This window comes from Hyaena hyaena, unplaced genomic scaffold (genome assembly GCF_003009895.1).
Source record: "Hyaena hyaena isolate Hyena2069 unplaced genomic scaffold, ASM300989v1 scaffold_544, whole genome shotgun sequence".
In the NCBI taxonomy this organism is placed as follows: Eukaryota; Metazoa; Chordata; class Mammalia; order Carnivora; family Hyaenidae; genus Hyaena; species Hyaena hyaena.
This window is the reverse complement of record NW_024081176.1, coordinates 1,313,043-1,324,804: the sequence shown is the minus strand read 5'-3', so window position 1 is coordinate 1,324,804 and position 11,762 is coordinate 1,313,043. Positions and strand designations below refer to the sequence as shown.

The window sequence follows — 11,762 nt, the reverse complement described above, 5'->3', positions numbered from 1 at the left end:
TGTTAAGAGCAAATGGAGAGACAGCCCTCACTGGCCCCCTCAGCCAGAGAACAATTGACACAAGTGTGCACAGAGGCGAGAAGAAACTCTTCTCTGATGGTTGGTGGAAAAAGCTACTTTCAGAAAGGCTTATGATTTTAATTTTTGAGCATATTGGGTTTTTTAAATAGTTACTTATTTTTAAGAGAGAGACAGAGAGAGAGAGAGCAAGCGAGAGAGCGAGCATGAGTGGGAGAGGGGCAGAGAGAGAGGAAGACAGAATCCTTAGCAGGCTCCAGGCTCTGAGCTGTCAGCACAGAACCCGATATGGGGCTCGAACTCGGCCCTAGAGATTATGACCTAAACCGAAGTCAGACGCTTAACCAACTGAGCCACCCAGGCACCCCAAGCATGTTGTTTTACTGATGCCAGTAATTTCAGCACAAGAGATTGGCACAAGAAAATAAACTGCCAAGAAAAGTTGAAAATAAAGTTCACTGCTCATCAATGAGTCACATTTACAGGCAAAGCCTCAGAGTCACCACACCTCTGGGCTTCCACTCTGTAATGCAGTGAGCATGTGAGGAAAAATCCACAGCTGGGCATCAGCCTGGGAAGACAAGACAGCTAAGCCGACCTCTGAGTGAGCCACTGTGGCAGCCATGTGGTCACCAGGGACATTCCATTCTCCTACATCCTCCAGGGAGCACCAATACCCCAGTCCCTTCTGACAAGAGGGAGCAAGAGGAAAACTGTTTCAGAGAAGTTTTCTAGAAGAAGAACCTGCTTCTTTTAAAGTCGGGGTGGGGAGTAGCATTTCCACACTATCATCCAGGGCTCTTTTGTAATCAAGCTTTTATTTTCTTCTCCTGACTCCATTCATTCTTTCATTCAACACATACTTATTGAGAGTTTATTGAGCTGAGTGCTAAAGAGGTAGTGATAAAAACAGACAGGGCAGGAAGCCTTCTCTCATATGCCCTTCATGGAAAGCAGACAACTACACAAATTACACAGAATGAATGTGACACTTGTAACTATGATCACACCTCAAAGGAGAGGCATCTGATGCTGTGAAAGCACAAAAGAAGGAATTGGACTTAGTTAGGAAGCTCAACTCAGGCTTCCAGGCCAGGACTGGAGACAAGAGGTTCCAAATAGAGGGACAGCAAGAGAAGATTTTCCTTTAATATCCCTTAATGTCACAGCTCTGATCACTGTATTTCCATTTCCTTGAGAATGCAAGGAAAGTAATATAGTGAAAAACATTTGGACCCAGTCGGTTTCATTCTAGCACTATGACAATGCTCGTACAACCGTGAACAAGTTACTTAGATTTTCTGAGCTTTAGTTTTGTCACCCATAAAATAGGCATGGTAAAATCCATCACACAATAAAAGTTAGTTCCTTCCCCTACTGGCTAATTTTCAATCCTTCTGAGATTCAGTGTCTTCGCTAAAAAAAAGTCAAAATTATGCTTGCATAAGGGAATTGACATTTAAATGGGCCCATTTATAAACTCTAAAGCATTATTTGGTAGTTATCAAGTACTATTTATTAATCACTCGCAAAATAGGTGTGATGCTTGCTACGTGCAGATGCGGTGATAGGTCCTTGAAAAATGGAAGGTTAGACTGAAGCACACCCTTGCCCTCAGAAGAGAGTTGCTGAAGGAAAAATTTATTCTTTTGCCTGGTCCAGAGAGAAAAGGCAGCAAGGGCCAAGGGAAAGGGCTCTGTGGCCCACACAGGCATCCAAGCTCCTGGCACTTGGCCCTCCCTGGGGGATATGTGATACCTTACCCTCAGTCATCAGCTGAGAGCTTGCCCGGACGACCTGTTCCAAGGGCCCCAGGGACCGGGCTAAAGGATGAATTTCTAAATATTCAAAATAAGCAGACAAGGGAATGTTACAACAAACAAAAAATGGCTTGAGTGCAGTAGAAAAGTTGTTGTACTGACAGAGGGGATTGTCAAGGATGAGGAGAAATGACGGATTTCTGTGTTTCTGCTGAAAGTGGATTGAACAATCCAAATTCTCTGATTTTCAGCCCAACCAGGCCTCCCTCTTTCAAGCTCCTTTTGTACTGTTTCCCTCTTCCTCCTGAGATCTACAATGAATAAGGAATAATTTCTTGCCCAACCATGATTCAAAAGGAAGCTCAGCCACAGAACAGGCAAGTGTGGCTTTGCCTGTAGAAAAAAGACATGCAGAGGCAGGTTTCAGAGAGATCCACCCAGGTTTTGCAAAAAACACACCTCCTTTATTGCAAGTTCTAGGACCTTCCAAGTTCAGGAAGAAACTATCTGCTTCCCCACTGACAACCTGGTGCAATGAACCCAGGAGGACTCGTGTAAGTAAACTGGACACTTCTCTCCAACATGACGCATCGGGACAATGTGGGTCCTGTTTGCAGCCTGAAGTTTGTGACTCTCCTGGTAGCCCTAATTCCAGAGCTCTTATTCCCAGGAGCCGGAGTACAGCTTCAAGACAATGGGTATGATGGATTACTCGTTGCAATCAATCCTCAGGTATCCGAGGATCAGAACCTCATCCCAAACATTAAGGTGAGTGGCAAGCGTGTTCTAATTATCCTCTTAGAACAGGACTGTAGCCTTGTTTAAAAAGCCAACAACCTCCCCTGATTTGTATTTGAGTAGTAAAGAGACCAGCATATCTTTTAAGTACCCAAAATTATAATTATGGCCAAACCAGTTTGTTCATCTAATTCTGTACAGTCTCGGCTCAGTGTTGATCTCGCCGTTTTTGATTTGTTCTTGTTGATTACTACTAATTTTAGCTTTTTTGTTGTCCTAACACAACTATGTTTGGGATAGCAGTTTAAAAAATAACCCATTGTGGTAACAAAGACCAAATGTTTCACCAATGAATAAGCATGATTCTGCTTATATTAAAATCAAATAGTCAGATTTCATCCTGAGACAGAATTCTCCGACAGAAAGGGAATTTGAGAGCAAAATCTTTTCACCTGAATGTTCTCTAAAGTAATTGACTATGTTCACCTTAATGTGGTGCAGAAGGGTCATAACTCCATTACTTAAGAGCTTCCATTGGTATTGCTTAAGAGAAATTGGTATCATCATAAGGTGTGGTCTTGAACATGCTCACAGGAGTGACATGAAAGGGATCTGTCTGGTAGAAGCTTAAAAGCCTTTCACAAAACTGGGGAAAATTATATAGGCAAGCCCAGACTCACTATTAGTGTCCTAAAAATCTCTTCCAGTTAACTATTTGAGATTTATTTATTTTGCTCTGAAGGTTTTCCCAAAGTCTAAAGGCTGTCTCTAAAAGAAATGGGCTCCTTTAAAATCTTTTCATTATCCTTCACTGCTACTTACTCAAGTATAATCAGGAAACCAAAACATAAAAGATTGACATGAGCCGAGATAAGCTTTTCTTTTCTTTGGTTATAGGAAATGATAACTGAAGCTTCTTTTTATCTATTCAATGCTACCAAGAGAAGAGTGTTTTTCAGAAATATAAAGATTTTAATACCTGCCACATGGAAATCTAATAATTACAGCAAAGTAAAACAAGAATTATATGAAAAGGTAAGAATTCAGGGTTTTCTTAAATAAGCTTAACTCGCAAAAAAAAAAAAACCAACAACTAATATACATGGTGTTCAAATTTTTAAAGTGAGAGCTTAAGCAAAAACAAATAACTAATGTTAATATACAAATAATATTATTAGGAAGATTGTTATTCACAAGATACATGGAAATATAATAAACAAGTGCAAATTATGGAACAATAAATAAGCAAAATGCCATTGCCCAAGTAGCTTCTCAGAAGGTCTCTACTTTGTAACTTACAGGGTCCTTTCTGAAATTTCTGCTTAAGGACCAAAAGTGGGTTTTATCCTCCTGACTCTGAACTGTGCAGGAAACAGTTCCAATTATGATTACCTTCTTTTCCCATCCTGTCAGGGGCAGTAGACATGCATGTCCAGACAGAAACATAAGCCATAAAAATATGACTGACTTCTCCTGCCTGAGTGTAAATTAGTAGAATTTCACATGAGCCCAAGTCCAGGACACTTTTTGAGGAGTAAAGGAGTATGGTAATAAGGAGGAAGGCAGAAGGGGTAGGGGGAGAGGAGTGGCTACCTTTTCTTTGCCAACCAAAAAGAATTTAACCTTCAAAGGACTTTCACAAGCTGTCAATCAGAGTCAGGCATCCATGATGATGTCTGCATTCTCTGAATAAATGTTAAATACATTTGGCAAATGACTGAAGTTACTGTCAAGAGCAACCCTGGCAGCCACCAGAAAGGGGCAAGAACAGAGACAGTGAGCACTTAGCTCAGGTCTTCAACAATGGAGTGGATTCCAGATCTGCAACCACAGCTCAGACAGAAGGGCTGGGACATGTGGTCTAGCTTCTCCTTTTTCTCATTTGTGTTATTTGGCATGAAATTTCCTAAGATTATTTTAATGCTCAGCTCTCCTCTGAAGTCACTCAGTAATTGACTAGCAATCTAGATAGCATGTTGGTGTCCTGAAGAAGTTAAAGAGGCTCTTCAGATACTCAATTAATGGCTAGATGAAAGCTTTTGACAATTTGCTTGGCCATGGAGCTAGGAGAAAGAGAGGAACTGGGATAAATTGGAAAGAAAGCTAGTGATTTTTAAGCTTTAACTAAGCACCAGGCATGCTGCATGTATTGTTTGGTTCTCACACACCCAAAATTAGTTGCTATCCCAAATTATTATCACAAGTTAGGAAACAGAGGCTCAATAAGGGAAGGATCTTATCCCAAGTCAAACAGTAAATTAAAAAGGCATGATTTCGATCCACGTCTATTGGCTTCCCAAACCCATGCTCTCTGCACCAACCTATGCTGTCTCCAGCTATCTATACAGATGGCATTAATCAATTTGACCTTCCATGAAACAAAGAAGCATTGGAGACAACTAACATCAAAACCAGGTCATACTCCCGATCCTAATGGAGGTGTGAGAAATAAAGAATTAAAAATAAAGAATTAAAATAAAGAAATAAAGAATATTACTGGAGTGAAATATTAAAGGAAAGGATAATCATTGAATGCTGTTCATATGTCTATTGGATACCAATTCCTTTAGCCTCATAATGTCAATTAAGCAAACAGTGAATGATTATTATATACAGGGCCATGCTACTCCCTACAGAGGACACAAGGACAAGCATAGTAGTGCCTGTCCCTGTGAATCCACAGTGTAATGCAGATAGGAAGCAGGGGAGGGGAGGGAGGGTTAGAAAAAAGTAGGTAAGAACTTATTACTATGGTCTATAGTAGAATGGACCCCCACACACAACCTCTGAGTATTCCATCCCCAGCAGAGCACCCCTTCCTTTTAGCTTCAGGAAAAATTTCAAGACATAGGAATGAGGTTTTGTCCTTATGAAAAATATCCAAGGGCATAATGGCATGACATCTGTAGCCCTTTTTGCAGGTGCTGCCTTACAAAGGCCCTGGCTTTAATTCTTATCTTCCTAAAAATAAATGTTAATTATTATCAAAATATTCATGCTCATTGCAAAAAACTCAAACACTGTAGAAGTAATGCAAAATAAAAATGAAAATATTACCTTCTACCGAGTGTTATGCATGCACACACACATAAAACATTATACATATGGTACATATAGTGATAATGTGATATATATTTATAGGATCATATTAGATCTACATCTCTAAAATCAGCTTTAAAAAAGCTAACCACATACCTCTAAGGATAAGTCTTGAGACAACATGTTATCTTTCTTCCTAAAAGTAAAAGAAACAATGTTGTCTATAAAATTATATTCTCTAGGTGGTTATTTGCATAGACATTCACTTTAGTTTTGGACTTAAACTACTGTGTTTTAGCAATAATAATGGAAACGGTCAGGGTACAAGATGAAATACAACCTCATTACAGTGACTGTTTTGCTGATCTAATGATAATGGGAATGAAAAGGAAAGGCTTAAAAAAACCCGCGTCTTATTGTCTCCTGCTGATGACATAACTCACAGAAAGCTGTTCACAAAAGGCTATAACACTTTACAGTACAATTCTGAATGACATTTGTTGCTTTTAACATTTGTGCAACTTTTTATTACATTTTATAGTGTTTTATGTCAGAATTTTACAGTGTTGACTTTTAAGAAAATTTTAATCTGGAGAGGGTCCCCTGGGTGGCTCAGTCGGTTAAACGTCCGACTTTGGCTCAGGTCATGATCTCATGGTTCGTGGGTTCGAGTCCCCCGTCGGAATATGTGCTGACAGCTAGCTCAGAGCCTGGAGCCTGCTTCAGATTCTGTGTCTCCCTCTCTCTCTGCCCGTCCCCCATTCATGCTCTGTTTCTCTCTGTCTCAATAATAAATAAACATCAAAAAAATAATAATAAATAAATAAATAAGAAAATTTTAATCTGGAAAATGGGAAGGTCAAATGGAAATAATAAAACTCCATGAAAATGTGCTAGGCTTTGAAAATATAGATGTTTTTAAAAGTGCCAAGTAATTTTATTGACATTTAGTTGTGCATGCATTTTAAACTTCATCTATAAGACATACCATTTTCTAAATCTGTTTTTAAATTGGAATATAATTCAAAAAGTAAAATTGCACAGGTATTAGGAGTACAGTTCAAAGTGTTTTTAACAAATGTATATGTTTATGTCACCAACATCACTGTTAGGATACAGAGTATTATAAAGCATTTCTTTTAATTTAGGCAAATGTCATAGTGACTGACTGGTATGGGGCACATGGAGATGACCCATATACACTACAATACAGAGGGTGTGGAAAAGAGGGAAAATACATTCAATTCACATCTAACTTTCTACTAAATGATGACTTAACAGCTGGCTATGGACCACGAGGTAAGTGTGACCAATCCATAAACAGGCATTGGGCAGTACTGTTTACAGTATTTTGTGCTTGACACTGAAAAGCAACTCAGAGAGCCTGAAACCTGCTAAGGACTTACCATTTGTATGGGGAGATAGGCTATGTGCCCATGAAAAGACAAGAGACAAGGTGAGCCAGAAAAACTTGGACACAGATTCGTGGCCCAGACAGTGAGGGCTATGAGAATTTAGTGAAAGGAGAGAATATTTTACACTAAGGGTGCTCAGGAAAGGCCTCAGTGGAGAGGGTCTTCAAGGTTCATAACATGTTGATAAATAGAAAGATGGGAGAGAAAAGTGCAAAGAGTATGAATAAAACAGTGGCAGCAGAAGAATCCAGAGCATATTTGAGAGATGGGAGCGGTAGTCGCACTGATGGTGCAGAAACTGTGGGTAGTGAAGTAGTGGAAGAAAATGCTGAAATGCATGTGGGGATAGGTGATGAGGAGCCTCAAATGCCCAAATTAGCAAGTCACTGCTGAAGTTTTAAGAGCACAGGAGCGAAATTACTAAAAAAACTGTTTGTATAAGATGAACCTGCTGTATGGATAATGTGGCTCCCTCAAATCAGTGAGAGGGAAAGCAAATATCAGGAGAATAACTAGAAATCCAGGCATGAAGCAATAAGACTTGAAAAGAATGGGGGCGGTGAGAGGAGGACAGGAAAGAATATTGAGAATGATATATATAATGGAATGTTACTTGGCAATCAAAAAGAATGCAATCTTGCCATCTGCAACAACGTGGATGGAATTAGAATGTGTATTATGCTAAGCAAAACAAGTCAGAGAAAGATAAATATCATATTATTTCACTCGTGTGGAATTTAAGAAACACAACAGATGAACATAGGGGAAGGGAAGGAAAAATAACATAAAAAAAAGAGAGGGAGGCAAACCATAAGAGACTCTTAAATACAGAGAACAAACTGAGGGTTACTGGAGGGGTGTTGTGGGGGGGGGGGCCTATATGTGCATATGCATTAAGGAAGGCACTTATTGGGATGAGAACTGGGTGTTATATGTAAATGATGAATCACTAAATTCTACTCCAGAAACCATTATTACACTATATGTTAACTAACTCAGATTTAAATGAAAAATTTTTTAAAAAGAACAATGAGAATTTTCTATGTGCTGAGTGCTGTGTTGTTTGCTTTTCAAATGTTATATTATTTAATCCTAACAACTCTAAGTGATGGGAGCTATTCCAGAGGGAAAAAAAGAAAAATAGAGGTCTGACTGCTACAGAGTGAAAGACCAGGGTTGGGGGTGGGGGGCGGTGTATAGCAGGATTAAGAAACACACCAGGTTTATGGCAGAAGTAGAAGGGACGTGTTTAATGGGGAAATCCACAACTCTGGATCCAAGGAAGTTGATGGTGGGGAGCAATGGACTGTCCTGATAGGCTCAACCTCTGGTGAGTGTAGATGGCTGGAGTTTGGGAGAGAAGTCAGGTGCCATAGGCTTGGAGACTGCCATTTAGTGGTTGAGATCTCAGGGAGAAACTGCACAGTGAACAGATCAGCAAGTCAAGGGCTAACTATCCCCTTAATTTTTTGTTTTTGATTTTAACATACAGCAGTGCCCTTCAAATTATGTTTTCACTCTTACCCCCATTTAAATCTACATAGATTTCATTATCCTCTGTATAGCTAACAAGAGCCAGAGTGATACACTGTATAAAATATACTTTATAAAACACTTTATAAAAATGTCCTTTCCCCGGTAACTATGAGGTGCTGATAATCTCTGCACAAATAGCTGATGACTTCACCAGGACTTCTAAATTCCATGACTAGGCAGAGACTAGCTTAGATGGTTCCCCTCCCTTCCTTTGTCCCACGGTCCAGAAATTGCACAATATGCTGCAGCTTCAGTCAACTCTGTAAACGCTTCCTGGGTTCCCAGAACTTAACAGAATTCTGAATAAAAGAAAAGTGGACTTTGGGAGGGGAGTTAATCTGGAAAGCTTCTACTGGGGAGTGGTTTTGACTGGAACACTGAAGGAAATGCAAAATTTAGATAAGTGGAGATAAAGATATAAAGAATTTGATGGAGGTTTCCCTGAGCCAAGAGCTGGAGACAAATATAAACATGGAGAATCCGAGATCAAATACAAGAGAAAGGGCCATCCAAGCTGGAGAGGAGGTTTATGATCTTTTTCACTCCTTCGTCCCTCCCTGGCCCCAGAGTTTCAATCATTGCTCTAGATGTCTTCTCTAGATGATAACTTACAAGAAAAAAAATAGGCATGCTTGGATAACCCAGACTAATGAATGGGAAATCTTTATTTGCTTGTTTGGTATCTTAGTCTGTTTGGGCTGCTATAACAGAATACCACAGACTGAGGGCCTTCTACACAACAGAAACATATCTCACAGTTCTGGAGAATGGGAAGTTCAGTATTGAGGCCCTGGCAGATTTGGTGTCTGGTACCCACGTCCTGGTACATAGACAACTGTCTCCTCTCTGTGTCCTTACATGGTGAGAAGAGGAGGGAGCTCTCTGGGGTCTCTTTTAAAAGGGCACTAATCCCATTCATGATGGCTCCACCCTGGCAACCGAATCACCTTCCAAAGGCCCCACTTTCTAATACCATCACATGAGGCAGTAGGATTTCAACATATGAATTTTAGGGGGACAGAAACATTCAATCCACTGTATTAGATATGCTTCTTTCCCTTTCCCATAAATCCTGAAAATGTAGGCCTGTATAAAGCTAAATAGAAGTATGTTAGGCAGCTTCACTGGGGAAATGAGAGAATGTGGGACTCATCACAAATTTCAAATAGATGTGCACCAAGTAAATCACTGGTTTGCCTCTACACGATTAAGCATAATTTCAGACTGCCCCTCTTATGATAGGGGTAAAATCGGAGATGGAAATAGGTGAGGAAGAGAAAAGCGGGAGGCAATTACACTTCAACCTTTCATAGTAAATACATATGGTCAAGTGATGTTACGTGTTCACTAGTTAGCAAAGCCACTGCTGAGATTTTAGGAACCCAAAACAAAAAGCTCTCTCTTTCACAGGTAGAGTGTTTGTCCACGAATGGGCCCATCTCCGTTGGGGTGTGTTTGATGAATACAACAGTGAGAAACCTTTCTATATAAATGGGCAAAATCAAATTAAAGTAACAAGGTTGGTACTTTTTTGCATGTTTAATGTTCATTGTTTATTTTTTTGACTCTAAAATGAAGCTGATAATGGCAGCTAAAACCTGACAAGAAAGTGATCCTTTTATTTTTAATTTTTAAATTTTATTTCATTTTTTAAAAGTTGGTAAATATTTATGTGGTTCTGATATGAAAACAATATAAAAAGTTACGCTCTAAGATATCTTGTTACCACCATTGTCTTTACCCTGTTCCCTCTCGTCCCCTCCAGTAACCATTTTTATTAGTTTCTGGTTTATTTCTTTAAACAAATCTAAGTAAATATGAATATATATTCCTCTTCATTTTTTTTTCTTAAAAATAAGTGCTTAGTGTTCTGTTGTATGGAAGTACTATATTTTTTCAACCAGTCTCCTATTGCTGGACAAGTGGGTTGCTCCCAAATTTTTGTTATTACCAACAGTACTGCAGGTCATAATGTTATGTATATATATCATTTCTCATGTATGCAGGCAGATCTATATATCTATTGAGTAGCTTTCAAGAATTACTGGGTCAAAATGTACCCTCTGCTATAATTTTGGGAGATATTGACCGATTATCAATTGATCATCAATTGGAAGATATTTCTCTCAAGAAGTTTGTATTGTTTTTTACTCCCTTCGGTAGAATTTGAGATTGCTCATTTAGAAATGAATCCTTTTAAATATCATCATTCCATTTTCACTCTCCTCTACTCTGATGTCCAATGGCAATGAGCTCAAAAATGCTATGATTCAGGATACTATCGCTCTTGCTGTATTGTGGGTCTCCAAAAGTTCACATTGATTTTCTGGTATCTTTTCCTTTGACCCTGTTTAGTTGGTTAAAGCCTTTGCCAATACAGAATTTCTTATGCAGATCCAAAGCTTTAAAATAAAATGTAATATATTTCTAAGTTAATGAACTTCCTTAACAGAGGAGTTTCTAAATGTTTTATGTGTAGCTTATTGCCAGCTACAAGCCTTGCAACAAATTATCATATGAACCAATGAAGAAGAAACAGAGGTATTTCTAAAATAGACCATTTTCTCTTTCTATTTTTAGGTGTTCATCAGACATCACAGGCATTTTTGTGTGTGAAAAAGGCCCTTGCCCCCAGGAAAACTGTATTATTAGTAAACTTTTTAAAGAAGGATGTATGTTTATATACAATAGCACCCAAAATGCAACTGCATCGATAATGTTCATGCAAAGCTTATCTTCTGTAAGTACGGCCTTGGAATGAAAAACTCCTGCAGCATTTCATCTCTTCCCAAGATGGCCTGAAATGGTTGAAGTATTTAAACAAAAAGACATTAAAGTTCACTACGTTTTAAGGACCTTAGGGTTCATCTAGTTTTTATTTCACAGAGAAAACCAAAAACACTGAGGCCTCAAAGATGATCACCAAAAAACAGATTCCTTTAGAAAAGTGATTATTTGCTTTCTAGGGAAGGTGATTTAATAAGGGAACTCTGGAGACCTCAAAATAAACTGCTCATATGGTGGCCCTTTCACAGGAAGGTGTATGAGTCAGAGTAATAAAACATGCAATTATATTTCTCTCACATGAAGTAGCAAACCACTTTTATTTTGTTTCCTAATTCTCTTTGCCTTGTTTTGCATAGTATAGAAATTAAAAGGGACTCCCTCCCTCTTTGCCCCTCCTCCACTCATGTGCACTCTCTCTCTCAAAATAAATAAATAAACATCTAAAAAAAAAGAAATTAAAAAGGAAAAC

At 38.8% G+C, this 11,762-nt stretch overlaps 1 protein-coding gene across 1 annotated transcript in view; it reads left to right on the top strand.

The window, feature by feature from the left end:
• Positions 1–2,304: 2,304 nt before the first annotated feature.
• Positions 2,305–11,762, top strand: part of CLCA2 (chloride channel accessory 2) — a 36,894-nt gene continuing 27,436 nt past the window's right edge. The window contains exons 1-5 of the mRNA XM_039255746.1: positions 2,305–2,546; positions 3,414–3,551; positions 6,704–6,854; positions 9,917–10,025; positions 11,087–11,246. Of these exons, the coding sequence (XP_039111677.1) occupies positions 2,361–2,546; positions 3,414–3,551; positions 6,704–6,854; positions 9,917–10,025; positions 11,087–11,246 (744 nt within the window). The 5' untranslated portion in view covers positions 2,305–2,360. The remainder of the gene's footprint in view (positions 2,547–3,413; positions 3,552–6,703; positions 6,855–9,916; positions 10,026–11,086; positions 11,247–11,762) is intronic.